Source organism: Drosophila melanogaster, chromosome X, assembly GCF_000001215.4.
Source record: "Drosophila melanogaster chromosome X".
NCBI lineage: Eukaryota > Metazoa > Arthropoda > Insecta > Diptera > Drosophilidae > Drosophila > Drosophila melanogaster.
Window position 1 is genome coordinate 18832624 of NC_004354.4, and position 25419 is coordinate 18858042.

Below are 25419 nucleotides of genomic sequence, written 5' to 3' on the forward strand. Positions count from 1 at the left end.
CTGTTACTGCAACAGTTACTGCTACTGCTATTGTTATTGGCGACTGTGGTGATAGGGGCGCAGTAACTTGGCCCACACCGACGAGTCGACAGTTTTGAACGGAACTTGCTGGTGCTTGGATCGCAGCTCCGCCGATCTCCGCGAGGCTAACACCACAAACTTAAACGCGCTCAAATATATATCACAAATTATTAAATACAAAACCCCCCATTTGTGCACACATATTTTTTGTTGTTTGTTTTTCGTTTCGTGCTAACCGATTTGTGCCATTGAACTTCGTGTAAAACATAATATTTAGAATTTTCAAGCCGTGTTTCCATAAAGTAAGTGGTGCTTCTCAAAATTTCAACATTTCAACACAAATCAGCAGCGTAAACAAACAAGCCAGCGACCCTCGACTACATCTAACATTTAAACTGAAACTGCTTTTTGTTATTGTTTATATGGTTTTCCACTTCTGCCCCACTAAAGCCGGGCCTTTTAAAAAGCTCTCCACAGCGCACAGCCTTTTGTTATATATATGTTTTTTTTCCCCAATAGCTTTCGAGCAAAACCAGAACACCATTTTATCATTAACAAATGCAAAAAAAAAAAAAACCAAACAAAACAAAAAAGTACAATTGCAATTAACGTTTTTTGATCTGGCTGTTGAGTTATTCCAGTGGCTGTGTGGAAAACCCAGTGAAAATGTTGCGCTTGAATTCCTAAAAACAAAGTCTAAGCCGGGCTTAATCGTTATTCAAATCAAACTACGTCAAATCGCGTGCGAATATAAGATTTGTGAATCACAAATGAAAGTGAACTTGGCTTAAATGTAGTCGCTGCCTTAAACTGCAATATATCAAGTTGTTTATGATCGAGTTATTGCGGATAAATCGTCAATAAAGTTCAATAAACTAATGCTGGCAATGTGTTCAAAGTTCCTGTTTTTTTTTTTTTTTTTTTAATTTATAACATTTTAGAACAAAAATGCCATTTTTAAGAAATAATTTATTTTGAAATGCACATTTGCGGGTTTTCATTAAAAGAAAACACGTTTAATGATAATGTTTGCTCACAAAAGTCACACATTATATATTATGTGATGAATATTAAAATATTATAGTAAACGTTTCTAATTATAACGTATATTGTATGAAACAACTGGAGAACTTTGATATCCTAGAAAGGAAACTATACCTTGAGCAAGTGACACCTTCACTAAACTTAAAAAAGAAAACAATTATTTTAGATATGCCCTAGTTTTTTAAAAACTTGTTCATATTTCCGCCTTCCAAAAGTTGAAATCGGTTAATCTTAGACTCGCATTCCAGACGTCGCCGTTGACCCGATCCCTTTGGGAGCCCTTTGGGAGCAAATCCATAATTTATCTTGTAGAGCTTGTAGAACCCACTGCCCATTGTCCATTGCCCATTGCCCTCCTGTTGGTCCAAGTTTTGTGTTTTCTTGTTTGTTGTTTGCTCTACTGCTCCCCCGTCTACATGGGCCCATGGATGCAGTGGAGTTATTATCATGTCTATATTGTAATTGATTTGCCTGAGCGAATGACCAGACGGGAAGACAAGCTATGGGCCTGTTCCCTGATCTGCCACGCCTCCGCCCGCGCCGCGCCCGCGGTCTTATCATTAACGCTTGAGTCTTCCTTTTGTATTGGAATTCTTGTGCGGGGAGCAATTGCCTGGCGGGAGGCACTCCCTTCGCGTAATTAAGGACCGCCCAAGTGGGGATCGCGATTCCGAGATGATTCCTTTTGGTTCCTCGCCTTCTCCTCCTTGAGATTACTTGATATGATTTGATATCTTCGGGTGACGCACCGGGAAGGAATGCCTCGAAAGTGTGAGAATAAATACAGCTGACACCTGCGCAAACTAAATACAGATCATATGGGTATCGTCTATCGACTATATGATACCTGAGGCATGGATATATGCATATGATAGCCTTATAAGTTTAATATTCCTAAAGAAAGCTTGTAAACAGTGGCTTGATTGCGTTTTTTGAAACTAAATGCTGATCAGATTTCGCCAAAGTTAGCATACCTTTTTTTAGTACAGGGTACTAAAAGCAATCAGTATGAGGAGTAACAAAAGCCTGTCGCTTTCGCAATAAGTACATATTCGCATTCATATATATAATTTAAAAACGTGCTTAATTTTGTAATCTGCCTTTCCCCCTTACCACTACTCCCATCTATCCGTCTCCCTGTGGTCGATCTGTAATATCTGCGCTGACGAAATGCCTCAGTAGCAACAACAACAAAAACAACAACAACTGATAACTGATAACTGACTAGACGCACAAGTTAACCGTTGAATCGGGTTAAAGAGACCTTCGATGTGACAGGTTGTGCAATCACCAGCGGCCCACCCGTCGAACGAACATCCTATAGAGGTTTTAAGAATCTGCATTATATTTTGAATCTTGTTTTCAGTTTGTAAGATCTATTGAAATTCTTTGCAGATAGATTAGTAAATTACTTGATATCTTTTTAATTCCAATTGAAAATTATTCCGAAACTGTTAAGCTAACAGCTGTTACTCCACACAAAGCTTGTGCAGCAGCCGCCAAAAAAAAAAATAAAAACAGAGCAACAACAACAAGACGGCACAGAGGAATGTCAAGATGAATCACACAGGTGTGCGTGACACCTGGCAACAGAGAAAGAGAGAGGGAGGGAGAGCGATGAAAAGAATAACAACGTTTGGTCTGTCATATCAATCGGTATTTGCTTAACTGTTAAAAAGAGCCAAGAAATGTAAGGAAAACAGAAAGGAAAACAATGATAGCTGAATTCCGTGTGCGTGTGTGTGTGTTGATTGCAGCCCACAAATAAACACTTGTGCACCCATTGCACCTAAAACGCAAGTGCAGAAACATACACACAAATTGAAACTCCCGAGGAGTACCGTTACAAGGCGAGCTTAAAGCTATTTTTAACACCATCCGATCTTGCTCTCCTTCCCCACCCCTTTCCACACCCCTCTTACCCATTCTGCTATCTCCTTTCCTGTGTTGTTTTTTGCACCACTTCTCACTTTGCTTTTCTTCGTCTTGCCCTCATACACTGCACGAAACCAGGATCACTTTAAAACGCTTTGTCCGCATATTCCACAGCTTTGTATTAGAGAAATATAATCAATTATGTATATACATATAATGGGCATTAACCCATTAGTCGGCATCTTCAAAAACTTTCCACACTTTGTTATGTGTACAAAAAAGTTCATACAAGTATTTCCAAAAAACTTTGTACGTTTTAATAAAGATCATTCCAATTTGCCAGTTGCATTATAAAAGTTATTTGTATAGTAAAATAGGCTCATAAAGCCTCCTTAAAAACTTGCATCCAACTATTTTTCTATCATGGTATCATGTTCAGCAAAATTTCATTCGCCGTACATCCAAAATTCGATTAAACTGAATTTAAAATGAAGTTGGTTACCCAAACCACTATTTGTTTATATCTATACTAAATTAGCGAAGCAAGCTCTTGGAATCTAGCAGTCCATTTTTTTTCCAGACCCAATATACATGTATGTATGTACATTACATATGTATATATTTTCCGATCCATGGGGGAGCATATGGCTATGTTTACATCTTTCTCACTTCTTCGTCTTCTATTTTTTGTTTTGCATTTTAATGAATGAACGCCTTTTGCGATTTTACAATAGCCATTTATATTTTATTTGCTATTCACTAGGCTGATAAAGCGCCTTGACCAGCACGCTATATACAAATCTGTATATTTATGTATGTATGTATGCATGTGCATTTAGTATGTTTTACTGGGACTTATCACTATCACTAGGCGTGCGTTACGTTATCGACAGCCCACGAAGAAGAAGAAGAAGAAGAACAGACTGTGCAGCTGAAAGGGAAACGCGAACTGACCTATAATAAGAATTTTCATATTTAAGCAGTACGCAAGAATAAGTAAAAAAGAATAAGAACAAGGGAGCGACGAGAATAAAAACAAATAATAATGAAATGCATTAAATGCGAGAGCCACAGTGGAGCCGGCACTGGAAATAAAATCATTGGCTTAACAGCATAAGAAGAAGAATTCTTCTGTTCGAAAGCAGAACGCGAATTCTGCAGTTGATTAATTTTACCTATAATTTCATTTTCGACCAATTATTGCACTTTTCCTTCGAGTGCAACATAATCAGTAGCTGAGTCTTACTTTTCATATGCAGGAAATATTAAACTCCCTACGCACTTAGCATTCGAAATAGAGTTTGAAAGACAGGAAACGAACTGAAGAATTCCCGCTTGAGTCTTCTAGATTGCTGGCGATTACACAAGAATCCTGCCGCCTTTTGACTTGGCTTCGAGGGCTTTAATGGCCACAAGTGTAGCTGATTTATGAGTCAGGGCATGGCCATAATAAAAGAAACGGTCGAACAAACGCGGCTCATTCATAGCCAAAAGTGGTAGTGGTAGTGGCATTGCATTGCCTAGTACCATGTAAAGAGTGTGCGCCAGGGGCGTATGCGTGACTCAGTCGTTTAGTAACCATCTTGAACTAGCCACAATTGCTTGATTTACCCTATGCACCTAATACACCTAATTGTTCTTTGAATTGTTTACAATTGTTTACAATTGGCATTGTAAGATATTTGTCGCAAACTTTACGATTTCAATCGAGATTAAGGGGTGTTTATCGAGTGCCGCTGGTGACTAACACGCCCGGTGCTTCCTGTCCCCCGGCAGGTTGATTGTCTCATTGATATGCCTGACGCACGATACCCTCGTACCCTCGGAGTGATGATAAGACGTTTTGTATCAATGTCAAGTTGGCCGACGCAGGTTTTTTTTTTTTTTTTTGCTGCCTCCAACGTTGGCCAACATCGCGTTCATAACCGAACTGACCCCAATTCGAATGGGAAACGTGACCACCCGCCCGCCTGCCCACCTGTCACCCACACCTGAAGAGCACACCACCTGCTGCCCGAAGAATTGACATTGTGGGGAAAAAGTAAATTAACCCTAGGAAAACAATATGAATCTCTGACTCTGTCATCTTCCAACATACATACATATATCAAGTCGTAAATCAGTCAGAGGAAGTCTGGGAATAAAAGGCGACTTCACACTTCTACCGGCATAAAAAAAAAAATTTCAAAAAATATAACCATTTTCAAATGAAAAGAAATCTTTACCTTCTCGAATCTTCGCGGCTTTGAAGAATTTTCCAAACCAAATTAAGCTGAATTTGGAGTTTCCGAAAATATTTATGTACATATGTCTCAAACATGGCTCACCATTCGATTCGGAAGGTCACTTCCGCAAATTATAGTACATTAATAAATTATTAATAAAGTATGTTAATTGCATGGCAATGATGTTTCATCCCTTGATTTTAGATAATTGTAACGGATTCTGTGTCCTCTAACGCCATTGAAAACTGTTCTTCCATCGCATCCGCATGGCCATGTCCCGAATCCGAATTCTGAAGCCCATGCAGCATCCATTGCTCATCCTGCCAGTGCTCCTTCTCGTCCTGATCGTCAGCGAGGCAGCGGCGGGCTCCTTGGTGTCCCCGAACAACAGGCAACCATCGCAGAGGTTCTTCTACGCCGCCGCCACGTCCTCCTCCTCCACGCAGACCAAGGTGCGCCTGCTCCGCCAGGCGGACGATCCCAGTGCGGCGCCGGGTGCACTGGAGGGCAGCTGCTGCCAAGGAGCAGCTGCGGAAGCCGGAACACCATTGACGGTAAGACAAATGCTACAATCACTCCACACATCCATCAGTATGGTAAAACTAATTTGAAAATTATTTGATAATAGTATATTATTAAGAGATATATTTTCGAAAATTCCGATTCCGGTTTTATCAGAAAGATTCGAGTGATATAATAAATGGGATTTTTCAAAGTTTCAAGGGTAATTCCCATTACTCTATATTTTGGTTTTTGGTACACTGCTTGAAATACCAAGAACGTGCTTTTCGATAAGTTTGATAAGAGTTAAGAATTTTAGTTAGTCTGTTATTTAGCAAATATTACTATAAATTATGGCTGCATCTAGATGGCGCCACTGTGTCGCCCAGAGACATCGCCTTTTTGGGTCAGCGTCATCGCAGCGTTTTGTTTGCAGCTTGATAAGGCGCTGCCTCGCTGCACAACGCCAACCGCAACCCGATCCCAGATCCCAGATCTGAGACCCCAATCCCAGACCCCAAACCCCACCAAAGATCGGGAGCAGCCGGTGGACAGTGGCGCCGTTGTCTCAGCATATTCTCACGCAGCGAAATGGGAATAGAAACTACACACCAAAAGTACAGTTTTAACTAAATTTTGTAACTAGCAAGCTAATTTTATATTTTTTTTATTAAAGCAGTAACTTGTAGATACTTTTGAAACCAATTTACTAAGTATCTATAAAGTTGAGCAGTTAATTATATTTTATTAAATATTTTTCACTTAACAAATTCTACTTTGTAGTGTATTGTATTTCTGAGGTACTTTTTGAATGAATTTCTTTTTGGATCAATATTACTTTAGAGTACGGACTAAAATTTCTCTCAGTGATCGCCTTTCTGCTTCTGTCTGCGTCTTTGGCATTGATAGCGCACTAACCGCCTTGATTCCAAAACAAATAATTCGCATTACGTTTTTAATTGGTCCCCCACCTCCAGTACTTTCCAACCCAAACCCCCAGGAGAACCAAAGTTTTGTTTGCCTTGCTGTCCAGATCAACAAAAGATTTCCTTTCCCGGCGAGAAATACTCGTATGTAAATATACATACATTTTTATAATCATGTTGAAAGGGTTTCTCTTCTGGGATTCTTTATTTTTATTGGGATTACGTTGGAGTTGTCATATTGGCTGGGTAAACAAGTGGGGAATCGGTTTCTGGGCACTCGGCACAGAAGTCGAAACAAAAACAGTTCCGATATCGGATGCCAATTAGTGTTAAAAATGCGATTCGCTTCCTGGAAGCTTATCAATAAATAAATAAAAACATATGTAGAATCTATAATTCGTGGTAAACATACGTTTTGAGTAAAAAAAAAAAGATGCTCATAATTAAATGGTAATATTTAAACTGCCTATTGCTGGAATATTTGCCTAAAACGTGGCTTTACAAATATTTAAAAATTAAAAAAGCAGTTATTGATGCAAAGATAAGAACAGTTTTAGGGCAGATTAATATCAATAATAGCCTTAACTTCGCACACCTCACTGTACAAATAGTTATATTAGCCTGGCTTATTTCTTTACGATCGTTATTATCACGGCGGTTAGTTAACTCATAAAATGTGCCACTTCCTCTGCGATCGTTTGCCATTTGCCCTTGAACTTTCTCCGCATTGTGACGCAGCTGCGGATGCTGTTTTCTACAAATCTATGCACACATATGCCCCCGATCTCCGCCAGATCGAACAATTAACGGTGGCAAATGTCGCTAATGAATCATGGCCCAGAGCTACCGTCAGAACGACATACGTACGTGCAAATTGGCCGAAAGCAAAACGACGACGGCGCCGAGAACTGGGCACGTGGTTACGTGGATGTGGATTCACTTGCTCCTCCGCCGCTTGGAACGGCTACCGAAATACGGTCAAAATAACTGGGTGACGCACGATGGCGTCGATTTGGTGTTTATTCCATCCATTTCTATGCAGTCGCCGTACGTTTTTCAATGGAATCTCGACGTCGATACGTATGGTAGTAGTGGTAGTAGTGGCCCATGACTAAATCCAAATGAATTTGCGGGTGAACTGAATCCATGTCCAATCCATCTTACAGCTCCCACTGTCCGTGTCCGCTGAGCTGACCAACGTGACCGCCGACTACGATGTGTCCGGCGAGATGCCCTCCTCCAAGGGTTAGTATCTGGACACCTGTGTATCTAACTAACTAAACTATACTATTTGTAAACTATCATTCTCTTTGCAGAAAACTTTAAGCGCAGCATCATGAAATGTAAGCCATATTTTTTACTTGCTTTTAAAATGGGAACCTAATATCCCAATTACCATATTCCCAATCTCCAGCAACCGTGAGGAATGCAACGCCGGCGAGCTGCTCCCCGCAACCGACGATCGTGGAGCTGAAGCCACCGGCGGAGGACGAGGCGAACTACTACTATATGCCCGCGTGCACGCGGATCAGCCGATGCAATGGATGCTGCGGATCCACGCTGATCTCCTGCCAGCCAACGGAGGTAGAGCAGGTGCAGCTGCGGGTGCGCAAGGTGGACCGGGCGGCCACCAGCGGACGCAGACCGTTCACCATCATCACCGTGGAGCAGCATACGCAGTGCCGCTGCGATTGTCGCACGAAGGCGGAGGACTGCAACGTGTACCAGTCGTATCGCAAGGATTTGTGCCGCTGCGAGTGCCACAACACGGATGCCCGGGACAAGTGCCTGGAGCAGGCCGAGAACAAGTATTGGGTGGACGACAATTGCACCTGCGTTTGCCGCTACAACCAGAGCTGCACCACCGGCACCGTCTTCGATGAGACGCAGTGCAAGTGCACCGACGTGAGTGGCTCCCGATAGGACACAGCTCCCTCGAGGCAGGGATCCACGGGCAGGGATTGGTTGCGATCCGGTCTGGTCTGATCTGGTCTGGTCTGGGGAACGGTTGTGCTCGTCCTTGGTTGGTTTGCGGTTGGTTCCTGGTGGTGGCTCCCTAGCTTAAGCTGTCCCAACAAGTTCCTCGCTTATTTATTATAGCCATTTCGTACAGTTGATAGTTTTCTGGCAAATAATAGAATTACTTAATAGAATTTAAAAGCCATTGCTTGGAAAGGTTTCCAAAACCATGGAAATTCATACTGCGCGAATTCCTCAGCATTGTAGTTTCTAGCTATTTGATATATTAAAGCAACCAATCGCATGGCCAAGTTCCCATATAAAGCAAATAACTAATGGGTATTCATATGGTTTTTGCAGTTAAAGTAGAAAATGAATTAGTGAAAAACATTTAGTAGTTATCAGTTCAGAGTTCTCAGGTCCCACTGTTTGGTTTTTGGTTTTTGTTTAAACTTATTATTTGTTCAACTGCTGGCACACACTCTGTACATATATATAGTTTACGTAATTTAAGTCACTTTATAAATGTATGTATGTTTTTACTTCTGTTTCTTTTGTGTTTCGTTTTAGATTAAAAATGTCGAGTATTATTCTTAGAGTCCACAAAAAAAAAAAAAACACAGCACACACAACAAACAAATTTGTTCGATTGCGAAACCTAAAACTCTTGTGATACTGTTCAATTAACTTTCTCGAAAAAAAGAACTAACCTTAAATTAGCATCTCTTGCTTAGCGATTGGTTAAGGATTGACAAATAAATGAAAAAAAAAAAACATTAAATAAATATATATAGCTGAGTTGAGGCAAAAATGGGAGAAGGGAGTTGCATTGTGTGAGTACTTGTCCTGCTTAAATGTTTATTGAACCCGCCAAGTAACGATAATATCTCCATCTGCATGTCTAATCCATTTCCCAAAAAATGTAAATATTTCAATTGTGACCTTTCCCAACTATCCCTGCTTTTAGATAAATAAACCTAAATAAACCTGATAAATAACCTAAAATTGTTAATTAATTTTCGATTTTGTTCTTTCATTCGCAGCCGGCTGCACCCATCGATGTCTTGGATCGCAAACGCTTCATTGTCCAGGCGGTACAGGTGGATCCCGATAACACCACCCTGTACAGTGTTTGAGGACAGTTGGTTCGCCACGGAGTACGAAGTAGAAACGCCAGCCTCCTAGCGGGGAATCCCCGAGTACTGAGAAGGCAATTGCCGGGGAATTGCACCGTGTACTTTATAATATTTATAGTTATCGATTAAATGTAGGCTAAAACTTCAATATCCCTAAACTTAACACACAGTATTTACCCCACTCTGCATCTGCGGCACAAGAAAAACTTTAAGTGGTTGCGCAGAAATCTCTGACGATTCGATATTTGCCTAAAAGTTTATGGTTGGCCAGTAAAAATCCACAGAGAAGTGTACTTTCAGATACATTTTCGAAGTATTTTAGACCTTTGGAGATTTCTGCACAAATCCTGTACATTACTTTTTATGAATTTGTTTATATAACTTTTTAAGCGCCTTTCACTTTGTAGCGGCTTTGTACACATTTGTTGATTTCCGTTTGTTTAAGTTTTAAGTCATCCAAAAATAGTTGTCCACAATTTAAAGACTTTCAATTATCCGCCGTACTTCATTTGTATGTAACTTTTTTTTTTTTTGTAAAAAAAATGTTAGATTTAAGTTTGCGTAAAGAAAATACAGACAATGTATTGAATTATTCAAATGTATTTTGATTCACAGCCTTTTGGGGGGAATACGTGCTGCCAAAGTTAAATGAAATATTAAAAGTATAAAAAACATGTTATTCAATTTCGAACAACACATTCTAAGGTATTCTAAAAATATATAAGATAGAATGCTGTAGTCGAGTTCCACGATTATCGCATACCCGCATACTTTGCCAAATCGATAGAAATTTAAACGACTAATAAAATTTAAAAAAAAATATCCAACAATCTTTCAAAAATATGGGCTTGGCGGTTTTAGGGCGTTAGAGTGGGCGTGGAAAAAAGTTTTTGGCAAATTGATAGAAATTTACAACATACATACGGGCATGGCTAGATCGACTTGGCTATTGATCCTGATCAAGAATATATATACTCTATACAGTCGGAAACGACTGTTACTTACTCTTCAACGAGTCTAGTATACCCTTTTACTCTACGAGTAACGGGTATAATAAGCCCTTATTATTTTGGCGCCATCTATGAGCATTTTTAACTTTTGAGCATATTGTACAGATTTACTTCGAAAAAATGTTATTCAATTTCGAATATCTTATGTAAGCTTATGTTACAAAGGCACCATCTATGGGCAATTAAAAATGTATGAGCACAGCTCCACCTATGAGTAGTAACTATTAATAACTTGGTATTAGCGCCATCTGGCGCTCTCAGCTGTTGCCTATCGATAGGCAACAACCCTATTACCAACAGCCGCCGATATAGGCTATCGGTATCCGATCATCTCTAGAATTTCACGAAAATTTCATCCGCCAAAAACGTAAACTAAACGAGTATCTTTCAAAATAAGCTAATGCCGCAGATGACCAGTTGGCCAATAAACTGCGCAAACCGAAACTAAGACCGGTGCCACCAGATTTCGAAAACTGCTGCAGTGAATCCTGCGCTCAGGAGACTGGGATAACGCAATTTCCACTGAGTGGGTGGTACAGCTGCGCAGGAAGAAGAAGAACGACAACGCTGCACTCCATTTGATAAACAAAAGGATTAAAAACTCATAAAAAAAAGGATTAAATCGGTCACCTGAAGAAGATGTCAGGCGAAAGGTAGTAGGATCGATCCTAACACTTGGTCCAGAAGCAGCACAGAAATCTCCAAATTAAGATGCAGGTAAGTGGGATGAGCCAAAACAAAGCACCAAAGGTGCGCCAGCCAGTTGATCCAATTATTGATAGTTATTGCGAAATATTTCATAATATATACATAATTCCGTATTAAATCATACAAGTGGTTGAAGTGGGACCATCTTCTACACTCTACTCGATAATTCCCAGTTAGGATCCCTAGTCATTTGTAACATCTAACGTCACTTAGAATGTCTGCTCCGTTCAGTTATCGGCTTTATTCCAACGAAGTGCTTCATTTAGAAAGCTAGTTAAGAAAATTGTTCCTGCAAACGACTAAGTTCAAAGCATTCGAAATGTATCAAAGCAATTCGCGAACCACTATGATATCATATTATCGAAGACAGAAGAATAAGGAGCAGGAGAAGAAAATGGTACCCATTCCCATCAGCATAAGCTGCTCTCGTTAACTTATTCAAAACTGAAATTTCTTTATCATTTCAGCAAATGGACGATCCGCCTTCGCTGCCCGTGGGCACGGAGGTGAGTGCCAAGTACAAGGGCGCCTTCTGCGAGGCGAAGGTCAGCAAGGTGGTGCGCAATATCAAGGTGAAGGTGGCCTACAAGCAGGGCCTAGGCTCCGGCATTGTCTCCGATGATGCCATCAAAGCGCCAACGGGCCAACTGCGCGTCGGTGCGGTTGTGGAGGTGCGTCATCCAGATCGCAAGGAACTCGTGGAGGCTACCATTACGAAGATCCAGGATTGTTCGCAGTACACGGTGGTCTTCGACGATGGAGACATCACCACGCTCAGGCGAACGGCTCTGTGCCTCAAGAGCGGCAGGCATTTTAACGAGAGCGAGACGCTAGACCAGCTGCCACTCACCCATCCGGAGCACTTTGGCAATCCCGTGGTGGGTGGTCGAAGGGGCAGACGGCGTGGTCACCTGAACGAGGATAGTTCCGAGGACGACGACGAAAGCGATGCCAAGGAAGTGGTGAACGAGAAGGAGGAGAACATCGGCAAGGTGGTGTGCGTGGAGACGGAGTCCAAGAAGAAGGACAAGGAGAAGTGGTTCCCTGCACTGGTGGTGGCGCCTACCGCGCAGGCCACCGTTCGCATTCGCGTGAAAGACGAATACCTGGTGCGCTCGTTCAAGGATGGCCGCTACTATACGGTGCCCAAGAAGGAGGCCACCGAGTTCACCCGCGAAGTGGCGAGCAAGCAAGATGTGCCTGCTGTGCAGGCGGCCCTTGAGTTTCTGGACAGCAGTGTTCTGCCTGCCCATTGGGACAGGGATTCGCTGTTCGGGCTGACGAACATCTCGAGCGATGACGAGGGCGAGATTGACTCGGACTCCTCCGACGATGAGCCGCACGAGGAGAAGGATCGGTTCGTGGCCCAGCTCTACAAGTATATGGATGATCGGGGCACACCGCTAAACAAGGTGCCCTCCATTCTCAGCCGGGACGTCGATCTGTATCGTCTGTTCCGTGCGGTGCAGAAGCGAGGTGGTTACAACCGCGTTACCTCGCAGAATCAGTGGAAGCTCATCGCCATGCGCCTGGGCTTCACGCCCTGCACTGTGAGTGTGATGAATCTGGTGAAGCAGGCGTACAAGAAGTTTCTGCAACCATACGGCGATTTTCATCGGAAGCTAGGCTGCTCCATGCTGATGACTTCGCGCAACTCGAACCGCAGCAAGGGTAGGAGCCTGGTGCGAGCCAATTCAGTGGCCTCGCCCAAGCCCATGGAGACCATGAAGACGGAGACCATCAGCAAGCTGGCCCAGCCCAATCAGACAAACGTGGTGGCTTCCACATCGAGCAGTGCAGCAGCAGCATCAGTGGCGGCTTCTTCTACGCCGGCAAGAGCCGTGTCCACCGCCTCGCAGTCCGCAGCTGAGGAGTCGGGCAATACCAGCGAATCCAGCGTGGTAGTGGAGCCACCCAAGAAGCAGAGGAAGGGATCAGCGGCCAGCAGTCAACAGGGCAAGGTCAAGAGTCTGGTGGAGAAATACGAGGAGAAGTCGACTGCGGTTCAAGCCACATCGTCCGGAACAGTGGCCGGATCGGGAGCCAGCGCATCAGCTGCAGCCATGCCAACCACTTCGGCAGCTGCTTCCACGGCGACCAACTTGTCATCAGCCACTTCGGGTGGCTCAGCAACCATTGCGACCACGGCAATGAACAAAGATGCCGAATCGGATCTGCCCTTGGCCAAGATCAAGGCAGCGGCAGTGGCGGCCGCATCCACCAGGCATAGCATGGAAAAGGAGACCAACATCAGTTCGGGCAGTAGTGCCTCCGCTTCCAGCAAGGCCAATTCCGCGGAGATGCAGCGCAGTCGGGATGCCTCACCATCGGGTAAGTGAGAACGAAGTAGAAGGGGTTTTGGGGTTAACCACTGATTTCCAAAATCGGTTTTTCTTTATTTTGTTGTGGACAAGCTGTCTTCTTAGTTTCTATCTATGTCTCCTTCTATCTTGAGTATTGCCAGAAATCTCCCCTTCAGATAATCTTCACTTTGACTTTGTGATACGCGTTGGCCAAGACGCCACGCAGATTCCAGATGTGCTCGAATTTCTCCGGCTGCACATTGTACGCCGAGTCAACGGCCTTGGCCCAAATCTCCACGTCGCCGGCTCTCCTTTGGGCCTCGGAAACGGGCAGACGTGCGGTCCACAGGGACCAGCCGTAGTGTCTGCCATCGGGCATCTCCTCCTGCTCCAGTTCGGCCACGTGCCAGCTAACACCCTCATCGTTGGTTAGGTCCACCCTTACGATTTTCCTGCCGCCGCCGCTCCACGCGTATCCCCTAACCGTGATGTGACCCTCGTCGTCGTCCACTTTCACCCTGGCCCCTGGCTGTGGCGTACAGATGGCCGATGTCACCGGCATGGCCTGGATGGCATCCGATTTGCTGAAGTCTACCGTGTCCCAATCGGTGCTAGGGCTAAAGCCCTTATAGTCGTTCTGCTGCCAGTGCGAGTCCGATTCCTTGTCCGCCACCACGATTCGCGTTAGCCACTTCACGTTGCGAGCGCCCACTGTGCCGGGAACAATTACGCGGATGGGGAAGCCATGGTCTCTGCTCAGCGGCTCATCGTTCATCTCGTAGGCCAGGATGACATCTCCCCTGGGATCGAGCGCCTTGGCGAGTGGTATCGATGCTCCATACGGGTGGGAAGTGGGATCCAGGTCGGCACCCTCGAAGATCACGTGCTTGGTCTCATCCGGCTGCACGCCCTGCTCTCTTAGAATGTCGCACAGTCGAGCTCCTGACCACTTGGCATTGCCCACTGCACCAGCTCCCCATGAAAGACCTCGGAATAGGGACAAATGGACCTAAGGGAATCATCAGAGAGATACCTAACCAGACGACTTACCCTTTACGGCCTTGACTTTGGTCATCTCAGAGCGTCGATTGCCACCGCACATGATGGCCGCCGTGACCGAGTGCTTGGGCAGGGCCTTGATCCCGTCCAGAGTGAGGGTCTTGTCCTTGGCGCCACCTTCGATTTCCAGCTCGTAATCCTCCGGATTTATCACTGGCACTGGCAGGTGGTTGCGCACATAGAATAGCTCGTTGGGCGTGTAAAACTGCTCGGCCAGCAATCCAATGGGTGGCTCAGCGTTGAATGGTCTCTTGGAGGCTGGCTTGAGCAGGGCGTGGCGCTGCGGCTCCTGTGACCAGGGTGAGCCCAGCTCATCGTCCACGTTGGTCACCACCAGTCCCTCCAGATTGCCAATGCGAAAGCCCTCTAGGAGCTCCAGAACCTCCAGCGTATTGTGCTGCTGGTAGATGCCCCAAAAGGGATCGATGGCACTGCCGGCGGCCATCAAGATCTTATCGCCACCGGGATGATTCTCGACAAAGTCCGTGACATCGTATACGCCCAGGCCGTAGGTGACCCAAATGCGTTTCTCTACGCTGTTGTGCTGCTCCACTTCTTCTGCCCTGTAGGTGGGCAACTCCCTTCTGTTGGTCACGTGCCACAGTCGGGCCGTTGCCTCTAGTTCCTCCTCGCTGGCCACCTTCTGTCCCTCGAGCAGCACATGGTTCTTCTTGTCGGTCAGCCAGTGGTAGCCTAGGGTCAGGCCACCTGCCCAAAAGGCAGCATAGAACAGTTGCTCCGACCTGCTGCCGGGAGAACTCCATTGGCTGTGCTGCTGCTCCTCCCTTTCTCCATTGCTACCGCGACTGGTGGTCAGCAGGAGACGCCGGTGATGTCGCTGGTGCTGGTGGTGCCTTCCGCGCAGCAACCCCGCCCAGCTGGGCCTGAGCAAGCGCATTGTTATGTAACTGATCACCGGTAAATCAGTCGATTCGTTTCGAAAGAAATCCAAACCAATCTCAAGCTTCCCCGCTCTGCTTCTTGCCGCTCCGGTGAATCTGTTTCGCTGCTGATTTATGTGGCCTCCTAAGTGATATGTCTTGTGGTTTGTCCAGTGGCGTCATTGGCCCCAGCAGCCTCTGGCCCCCAATCGGCGTTGGTTTAATTGATAAGCAATCTTGGGAGCGCTAATTCGGCTGTTTACCAGCCGCTCCTCGACAACAAAACACACTGTATCCATGCCCCCATGCGATATTTCCCGCAGTAGGCAACCCTGTTTCGTGTTGTTTGCTATACCCTTTCCAGAGGGTAGCTACACTTCACCATCTCGTTGGTGTATATCAAACTTTATGAAGAGTACAGACAGTGTACTTGGTGATGAGATAAACTAAACATTAACATTATTAATTGTGAAAATAGTTATAATCATTTAATCATTTGTAGATAATGCACTATAACCATATGTAACTATAAAGTAGTTTCTATCTATAAATGCTGCTTGAAATATCAAAAATTTACCATAGTTATAATATGTATCGAAAATACATATTGAAAATTGCACCAAGTGGCAGTATATACATTAAGTATGGTTGTAGGTAAAGAGTATGTGCAATTCGACTCTAATTTTACCTATTTTCAACATGCGCGAAGTACTCGCCAGCCCACCTGAAAGTATCGATTCCCAGTATCGATACTTGGGCAAAAGTTGTCGGCCAAGAGTGAATAACTAAAATGTACGCTAATAGAGAAATTAAGCTCGTTAAAACACGGATATTTGCAGATAAAAAGCTCTGACAAAAGCACTTGTTGCTTTGTTTATTTTTATGGGTATGATAATGTGATAAGATATGCTTTCATCTTCCCTCTCCCTCTAATTCGAGGGAGAGCTCATGAGAAAATATGAATAGCAAAAAGAAAAACGTTTAAACTTGTACGAATATCTTATAAATTCTCTTTTTGCTTAACACCAGAAAGTTTGTTTTGTTTTTTAATCCTCACTAATGTGAAAATGGTGATTTATTTATCACCGCACTCTTTCTAACTGGTGGAGCTTTTTAAAACGCTTTTTAATCAAATAAATTTTCGTGTATTTCGTGGATATACATATCTGTAGTAATGCAAGCACGATTATGCTTTCATGTTGATTAGTTGTTTATTGTCTTTGAAGGCATCTTCCCTCTCTTTCGAACCAAGATGTCTCAGAAATGTTTATAAATAAAATGCGAAAATGCGCGAGGGCGTGTGTAAATAATTATTAATTGTTCTGCTCTTCATTTCGTTGGATTGAATAGTTTTTGTTAGATGAAACATTAAAGTAGTTGAATGATTAAGATCATAATGTTGTGAAAAGTATTTTTAAAAATGTTTAATTATGTATAATCTATATATATCACCCTATAAAATTCATTAAAACCACCAAATAAAAAGTAACAATAATAGTTTATTAATAACCACAAGTAACGAGTTAGGAATAAGGGCATTTTGATGATTAATAAATAAAACAGATTTTGAAGAATCGACGTTTATTAATAAATATGTCTTACTTTCAGTTGCTGCACCGCCGTCTGCTGGCGCAAGCACATCCGGAGCAGCGGCCACCGCCCAGACCGCGTCCAACAAGAAGGAGAAGCACCAGCGGAGCAAGCAGGCGGACAAGGAGAAGGACAAGGACAAGGAGGAGAAGCAGGCGAGCAGCGGCAAGCGAAAGAAGGAGAAGATTAGCGTGGAGAAGATCGACACCGGCGACTTTGTGGTGGGCATCGGGGATAAGCTGAAGGTGAACTACCACGAGAAGAAGTCGCCCAGCTCGCATGGCAGCACTTACGAGGCCAAGGTCATCGAGATCAGTGTCCAGCGCGGAGTGCCCATGTACCTGGTACATTACACAGGCTGGAACAATCGCTACGATGAGTGGGTGCCACGCGAACGGATTGCCGAGAACCTGACCAAGGGATCCAAGCAGAAAACTCGCACCATTAGCACCAGCAGTGCGAACAGCGGTAGTGGTGGTGGTGGTGGCGGTGGAGGTGGAGGTGGAGGAGGAGGAGGAGGAGGAGGAGGTTCCCTTTTGGTGCAGGGCTCACAGCCCCCAGGAGTGTCCGATAAGCAGCCAGGCAAGGATGGCTGCTCCAAAATGTCACCCTCATCGGGAAATTCGACTGGACCTGGAGCTCCGTCGCTGTCGGGATCCTTGGGAGGCGCTAGCTCCACACCTTCGCTGCTCTCTACGGTAGTCAAGACGCCACCAACGGGAGGTGCCAAGCGCGGACGGGGACGCAGCGACTCCATGCCGCCGCGTTCCACCACACCCTCGTCGGTGGTGGCCCACTCTGGTCGCACCAAGTCCCCGGCTGCTTCACAGCCGCAACTTCAGCAACAGATGAAAAAGCGTCCGACCCGAGTCGTCCCCGGCACCACCACTCCACGTCGGGTGTCCGATGCTTCAATGGCCTCCGAGTCCGATTCAGACTCCGATGAACCGGTGCGGCGTCCAAAGAGGCAGAGTGCCAAGGACAAACCGCAAGCGGGCAAGGCACAGCCGCCAGGGAAGGGGCGCTTGGCCAGTAGTGCCTCCTCCACGGCACCCGCTGCCCATCCTAGCGATGATTCCGAGGAGGATGAGGAGGAAGAGGAACCATCGGCGGCCAGAGCAGCTTCCTCCAAGCAGCAGCAACAGCAGGCTTCCTCTTTGCGGGGATCCCGGGCCGGAGGTAATCGTGCCATGAGCAGTGGCGCCGCTTCCGCCAAGGGACGCGACTATGATCTTAGCGAGATTAGATCGGAGCTTAAGGGATTCCAGCCGAAGCTTCTGACGAACGCCGCGAGCAACGAGGAGCGCAAGGATCTTGCGAAGAAAGAGCCCTCCGATGAGCCAGCGCTGCAGGACATCAAAAAGGAGCCCAAACTGGAGTCGTCGGCCAAGAGCAGCTCCACGGAACTGTCCTCGGAAACGGAATCGTATGCGGACGAGGACTCGCAGTCCTCCGACTACCGCAAACAACTAAAGGGATCTGGAGCTGGCAAAAAGGAACCCACAGCCTCTCCCTCCAAATTACATCATGAACCAGTGACCAAAAGGGAACTGGCTGTCAAGGAAGAGCCTCTGAAAATCGAACCCAAAACGGAGCCTAAGGAGGAGGAAACCAAGAGCAAACCCTTCTTGTCAGGTGCAGACATCAAACCCACCGCCCTGATAGCGCCAGCTAGATTCGGGAATACCTCGGCTGCCCAGGCAGCCAGTTCATCCGGATCGAGCTCTACTACGGCCAAATACACGTCGGTGATCGTGGAGAAACCCCTAACAATCGGCGGCAAGAAGTCAGTGGAGCAACATGTGCCCAAGAAGGCCGAGCTTCTCAAGAAACAATCCGGCGGAGCTGGTGGAACAGCTGCTAGCTCTTCCGCGGCAAGTCAGGAGTCGAAGAAGTTTGCAGAACCTGTGGCAAGCTTGAAAGTGGAAATGCCGGCAGCTTGCTCGCCCTCGTCGTCCTCCTCCTCATCCAGTTCCTTCTGTTCGACAGGTTCCGCGGTGAGTTCAAGTTCTGCCACTCGCTCCCTGCCGGACATGAGCAAGCTGGAGATCAGCAGCGGGACTGTCCCAGGAGCGACGCCGGGAGCAGCGGCTCTGCAACCATCGAATGTCGCACAGGTCAGTTCGTCCGGTGCGGCCAAGGAGTCGAAGTACAGCAGCAGTGGAGGAGCTGCTGCAGGTTCGGGAATAAGCATGCGAAAGCTACTCTCCTCGGATGTCTATGAGTTTAAGGACACGGAGCCCTTCGAGTTTGAAAAGCGCATCTCTCCGATGGCCTCAGTGGGCGGTACTGTGGCTGCCGCAGCCACTGCAGCCGGTGCAATGGCGGCTGCAGGAGCTGCTTCGGTGATCACGACAATGGTGCCAACACCAGGAGCCTCCGGATCAGGCGTGGCAGCCAGTGCCTCCACTTCAGCCCCAGTGGTGGTCGGATCGGCGGCCAGAAAGCAAGCGCTCAAGGCCAGCGCGATTCAGCACATCCTGGAGCACCAAAGTCCCGCCGCTGGTCGCGAGCGTGGTGGCTACGGTGGTATGACATCATCTATAAGCCTGTTAACAGCGCCCAAGCTTAAAAAGAGGGGTTCTCCACTGAAGGAGGCAGCCTTGTGTATGGAAAAGGCGAAAACCTACAAGTTGGATAAGGATCAGGTCCAGCAGCCAGTGGAGCAGAAGACTCAGCAGCTAATCCAACCCACCTTAGGGCCAGTAGAATCATACGGAGCAGGCTCACCGGAGGCCATGTCCAACTTGAGTACGCCAACTACATCGAGCGGCCACGCCCAGCTGTCAGCGTCCTCCACGTACAGCCAACTGACTCCGCATCATGCCACACCATTCGATGCCTTGAGGAAGTCGCCCAGTTTTAATCTGAACATCACCGCCTTGAACGAGGAATTGGCGCAGACTGTGCAAGAGACAACTAGAGCGCTAACGGATGCACTGCAGCCTCCAAGTACGCCTGTCCCGCCGACCGTGTCGGCAAGTGGATCTACACCAACTGCAGTGACGCCAGTGATCACCGCAATGCCCACAGCTGGGACAGCCGGCTTGAGTTGTCCCAGCACTCCACCCACGGGAGCAAACCCAGTGTTGGCCTCGCCCAAGTTGAGCACACCACCGCAGGCGATCAATGCCAGCAAGCAGCCGCCTGCTTCTCACATTGTGGGAAGCCCCTTCATCGAAACCAGGAACGTGTTCGAGCTGAGCACATCCAACGAAGGCAGTGGCTACAGTTCGGGCGAGTCCAAGGACAACAAGTTTGAGAAACTGGAGAACGTGAAAATACTGCTGGCCGGAGCAGTGGGGCCCTTCGACCTGGATGCCGGAAGCTATGAGCAGAAGACCAGCTCCATAGCGGATAAGGTGCTAAAGGCCATCAGTCAGAAAAAGGAGGAGGTGGAGAACAACAAGGGCAAGCCGCCGGTGGAACCCGCTGCCGCCGCCAAGACCCCAGGGCGTGAGGATGTGGTCCCAAGCCCGACGGCCAAACTGGATCTGTGCAGCAGTGCTATCAAGCTCGACACCCTGAAGTTGTTGAGCGAACCACTCAAGATACAAACGGGTCCACTTTTGGGCGAACTCTATAGACCCGGACCAGCAACCAGCAGTCCGGAGACCAAGTCCATTCTGGAGTCTTCGTTGCCGGCAAAGAACAGCGAGTTGAGCGAGACGATTCAGAAGCTGGAGTGTGCCATCCAGCAGCGAAAGACGCCGGTTGGTGGAGCCCTCTCGCTGGCCAGCTCTACGGCAGGTACCCCACCCACCGCCCATACTCCGAACTCAACTGCCACTGCAGGAGCAGGATTCTCAGACGAATCAATGGACAGCACCGACTCCGAGCAGCGTCTGGTCATCGAGGATGTGATAGCGGAAGAGCACACAACGACCACAACAACTGGCGAGCAGAAGAGTCCTGGATCCCAGCAAGAGGAGGGTCAAACTAATACGGCCACTATGGCGACGGCGGTTACCGCCGAAACGGAGGGGACAAGCAGCAGCACACCCACGCCTCCGGTTCCTGCTCCCGTGAAATTGGAACTGGGCGCCAAGGCTATGCCAGGAATCCAAGCACCCATTCCTCTGAAGCCCGCAGAGGGTAGCTCCTTTGCTGGGAAACTCACCGGGGTAGTTCAACCACCACCGCTGGCCAAGCTCCAGCAGCAGGAGGAGTTGGGTCAGGCTCAGGGCCAGTCGAAGAGTATCAGCTCCTTTGGCATTCCCATTGTGCTACCCGAGATTCCCGCCTCTGTTGTGGTGGCCACGCCAGCCCTCATGGTGGCTTCCGCCGCCACAGTGATGCGTCACAGTCCTGGCTCCACGCCGAACTCACAGGCACCCGTCCTGATCTCTCCCAAAACGTTCCTAACCGCACCAAAAGTGGGCGAGGTTGGTGGACTGTTGCTAAAGGCCTATACAGGAGTAAGCGGAGCAGTGGGAGCGGCGCCGGCCGGAAGCGTTATAGCATCAGCCGGCGGAGGAGGAACACCCACTGTCATCTCCAATTTCCCCCAACAGCAGCAGCAGGCCAGCGTGCTTCAAGCATCATCGGAGATGCCCGCCAACTATGTTTTAGACGCGGAAATGGCCGAACCTTCCAATAGCAGTGCCCCAGTGGTGGCGCGACCATTTGTGATGCACGCCGTGGGCAAGGAACTGTTCAATGTGGTCGCACCGGCGGCCAGCTCGCCCTTGATCAGCGATCCCCACAACGAGTCGATTAATTTGCTTTGCGAGGAAACCATACCGGGCAGTCCGGCGCCCAATTACGGTGGCACCGATCAGCTACCCACCGCCGTGAATTCGGCTCTAGCCATCGTGGGCATTACGCCCCTGCCGCCGGATACGCCGCCACCCGTTCCAGTTGCTGCCATCCAGCAACAGCAGCAGCATCAACTGCAAAGCGGCCAACAGCAGCAGGCGGCTAAGACGGGAGAGGTCAATCCCTCGGGGCCCAACAGTTCGCCGGACTCGGCCAGCCAGGATGAGAGTGGCGAGGAGGCAAAGAAGAATGCAGGGCTCGAGCACGAGGACTCCACCGGACTGGGAGCGCTGAACAAGCGTAAACGCAACCGCAAGCCTCTGCCGATGAGCGCCCAGACGGCGGCTGCCGTGGCGGCCCAGCTTCAATCCCTGGGCAAGCGGCGACGCCAGGTTTCCGGAATGCGCAATCAAAAAACCACAACCACCGCCGGTAAGTTAGCGTTGATCCTAGTAGATCCTTGACCAAGTAGATCAGTAGATCAATGACACTTGCCTTCATTTTCAGCGGGCTCCGATACCGACGACAACTCGGATAACATAGCGCCGAACGCAGGACAGCAGCAGCAGCAGCCACGGCAGAGCGCCCGCCAGCACATGATGCCCCAGAGCAATGCGCAACAGCAGCAGCAACAGCAATTGCTGCAACAGCAGCAGACGCAACTGCCGCAGGGCATCCAGTCGACCAACTCTTCGGGCGTGCGTCCATGTCCGTACAACTTCCTCGTCGAGCTGGGTAAGAGCAAAGTGAATTTCCTACACCAATTGGTTTCCATCTAACCGTCCGCTTTCCACTGCAGATCCAGCTCTCAGCTCCGACGAATGCATCACGATCCTGCGCAAACAGATCCAGGATCTGCGCAAGGCCTACAATACCATCAAGGGCGAACTGGCGGTTATCGATCGGCGGCGCAAGAAGCTGCGTCGCCGGGAGCGCGAGAAGAAGCAGCAGCAACTGCAGAGCCAGCAGCAGGGCAAGATATGCGCCTAGCTTGGGTGGCATTCACATCAGCGCGTGTTGCGCAACGACTCTCCTATTTAATCTTGTGCAAATACAAACGTCTTTAGACCGACAGGAGAGCACGTTGCAAGTGTCGTTTATAGGCGGATTATAAATATAAAATGAAATTGTATATCTATGGATTTTTTTCCAACTCTAGTTTTAAGCGCAAAACTTAAGGTTTAAGCACAAAATTGTCTTTTTAAATACATTTCAAAGATGTATGTATTCGTAAGCAACAAACAAACAAAATGGCATTTTTTTTTTAACCTTACCCTTGTGTTTAGTTTATGGAGAGAGTATTATAAAATCATGGAATTTCCACAGTTTTAATTCAATCATATTTCATTTGTATCAAATTTCGGGCTTGCACATTGAAGTTAACGCTGGCGTCTTAGGAAACGGAATATCCACCTTCGAGCAGGATGTGGTGGCCGTTCACGAAGCTCGACTTGCTGCTCAGCAGATAGCCGGTGGCGTCCACCACCTCCTGCACCTCGCAGAACCGATTCAGCGGTATGTGGGCCAGCAGCGGTCCACTCTTGGCGGGATCCGACCAATTGTCGGCGCCCATTTTGGTCAGCACCACGGTGGGATTAACGGAATTGACGCGAATTTTGCGCGGACCCAGCTCCAAGGCCAGCGACTTGGTCAGCGAATCGAGGGCCGCCTTGGTGGCACTGTAGGCCGTGTGGCCGCCAAAGGATCGGGATGACGCTATCGAGGACACGTTGACAATTGAGGCTCCGTCTTTCAAGCGGGGCAGCAGAGATTGGGTGACATTGAACACCGCCTTGATGTTCACATCGAAGTGGCTGTAAGGAAATGGAAATCGTGATGTTAGTTAAAATTGGATGCCAGTCATTTTTCCAAAACTAATTTGGGATTGATAATTGGTTTAATATGCTAAGTTTAATGCTGAAGGTCAATTAGAGTGGGCTACCAGTTGCCCTTTCTTACAATCTGATCATGATAATCGTTATCATAGTTTAACGATTCGCTGATCGTGATCTTTCAAAAAGCAAGCAGAACTTGTTTTTGATAAGAACGAGAGTTCCGCTTAGTTAATATTCCATTTGGATGATTTTTTATTAATTAATTAAGAAATTTAATCATTTGCATTGATAAATACGATACATATGAAGTACGATACTTCAAAATAAAGTACATTTTATTCCATAGTATCTCGTTTATATATGTTATTTTTACTTTTAGTGAAGAAAAGAGAGAATCAAATAGGTTTAGAAATGTTTGCTGGCAATAAAAATTGTTATAAACATAAGATAAGATTAATTAAATTGTCTTGTGTTTTCTAGGGATACCAACTAAACACTATTTTTTTTTTTTAATTTTGGGTAAAAGTAATTTTTTCGTACTTTTTTACTTATTCCAAAACTAGGCTTGATAGCACAGCTTTTAGCTGACAATAGGATGATAACCATTAACTTACGTGTCGAAATCCTGTTCGGTGAGCTCCTCGAATGGCTTGATGATGGCCACGCCGGCGTTGTTGACCAGACCGTCCAGCAGAGGCACCTTCGCCAGCCCCTCACGCACCGCCTGCCAGCCGCTGAGATCCAATTGCAGCGGCTGGATGTGCACCGGATCGAAGGCCACCAGCTGCTGGAGCTGCTCTGGCTTCCTGGCCACTGCGATGACGGTGGCACCCGCGGAGGCCAACTGCTTGACCAACGCCTGGCCAATACCGGCCCCGGCTCCGGTCACCAAGATCACCTTGCCCGCGAGATCTGTCCACATAATGAAAGCTGCTTAATCTTGGAAAGTTCCGTTCCGAATGCAAGAGGATCGCTGGGCGAACTGAACTGGAAATACTGTTTACACCTTATCGGCGCCACCAATCGCCGGCCAGACCGGAGCTTTCCTCGGAGAATCCGAAGCCGGGAGCTTTGGCTCTCTGCGGTAGGGCGTTTAAGGTCGTTCTCCGATCGCAGATCTGCAGAGGATCTCCTCCAGGGGGTGGCAGTGGGGTGGGCCGAGGCTATGTGGCCCCCTAAACTGATACGATCAGTTATAAATAGAGCCATAGGCCCAAATAAAGCGATAAGCCCAAGAATCCGGATTCGTGAATGACCTGGTGGTTCTTCAAGCCCAACCTGTTTCTCAATTTTAGAGCAACTATCATCAATTTGCATCTTAGCTGCCTTACTTATAAGTGTGTACGCAAAACTTAAATAGAAAAAAAATTCAATTAAGAAAAGCACATTTTATAAAGAAATAAAGAAATATAAATAAACATATTTTACAGCAGTAAACTCATTAGTATTAAATTAGTCAGTTACTTGGGTAACCTAAAAGTTTTGTGGCGATTTAGTTAAGTTAGCTAGTTAGCATAATTTTTGAATTTAATCTAAAGTATTACAACATTTGAAAACTAACAAACAAATAATTTTATATTATTAGGTA

At 46.9% G+C, this 25419-nt stretch overlaps 4 protein-coding genes across 9 annotated transcripts, besides 1 other annotated feature; 2 read left to right on the forward strand and 2 right to left on the reverse strand.

Annotated features, from left to right (window-relative positions):
- Positions 1–58: 58 nt before the first annotated feature.
- Positions 59–10278, forward strand: Pvf1 (PDGF- and VEGF-related factor 1). Of its 3 annotated transcripts, none has more exons than NM_001298486.1 (6): positions 59–323; positions 5370–5719; positions 7759–7837; positions 7909–7935; positions 8007–9384; positions 9595–10278. In NM_001298486.1, exons 2-5 carry the CDS (start codon positions 5432–5434, stop codon positions 8513–8515), a joined length of 903 nt encoding a protein of 300 aa, NP_001285415.1. In that variant the 5' UTR covers positions 59–323; positions 5370–5431; the 3' UTR covers positions 8516–9384; positions 9595–10278. The 3 variants fall into 3 exon arrangements, with proteins under 3 accessions (NP_001285415.1, NP_523407.1, NP_001162792.1); NM_078683.3 differs by having other exon boundaries at positions 8007–8497; NM_001169321.2 differs by having other exon boundaries at positions 5462–5719; positions 8007–8497.
- A 131-nt stretch (positions 10279–10409) lies between these two features.
- Positions 10410–10463: a mobile genetic element.
- Positions 10464–11039: 576 nt separating this feature from the next.
- On the forward strand, positions 11040–23235 carry htk (hat-trick). 2 transcript variants are annotated; one of them, NM_133102.3, is made up of 5 exons: positions 11040–11414; positions 11873–13736; positions 17257–22428; positions 22504–22731; positions 22796–23235. In NM_133102.3, exons 1-5 carry the CDS (start codon positions 11409–11411, stop codon positions 22984–22986), a joined length of 7461 nt encoding a protein of 2486 aa, NP_573330.3. In that variant the 5' UTR covers positions 11040–11408; the 3' UTR covers positions 22987–23235. The 2 variants fall into 2 exon arrangements, with proteins under 2 accessions (NP_573330.3, NP_573332.3); NM_133104.3 differs by lacking the exons at positions 11040–11414; positions 11873–13736 and adding an exon at positions 16391–16534.
- Positions 13766–15943, reverse strand: shop (shopper). Its single transcript, NM_133103.3, has 2 exons — positions 14759–15943; positions 13766–14695 (listed from the first exon to the last, which is right to left on the reverse strand). The coding sequence occupies exons 1-2, from the start codon at positions 15663–15665 to the stop codon at positions 13881–13883; spliced, it is 1722 nt and encodes a 573-aa protein (NP_573331.1). The 5' UTR covers positions 15666–15943; the 3' UTR covers positions 13766–13880.
- A 14-nt stretch (positions 23236–23249) lies between the features above and the next one.
- On the reverse strand, positions 23250–25134 carry CG7322 (uncharacterized protein). Of its 3 annotated transcripts, none has more exons than NM_133105.3 (2): positions 24446–24818; positions 23250–23810 (listed from the first exon to the last, which is right to left on the reverse strand). In NM_133105.3, exons 1-2 carry the CDS (start codon positions 24751–24753, stop codon positions 23390–23392), a joined length of 729 nt encoding a protein of 242 aa, NP_573333.2. In that variant the 5' UTR covers positions 24754–24818; the 3' UTR covers positions 23250–23389. The 3 variants fall into 3 exon arrangements, with proteins under 3 accessions (NP_573333.2, NP_001285416.1, NP_001259693.1); NM_001298487.1 differs by having other exon boundaries at positions 23317–23810; positions 24446–25134; NM_001272764.1 differs by having other exon boundaries at positions 23317–23810; positions 24446–24828.
- Positions 25135–25419: the final 285 nt, after the last annotated feature.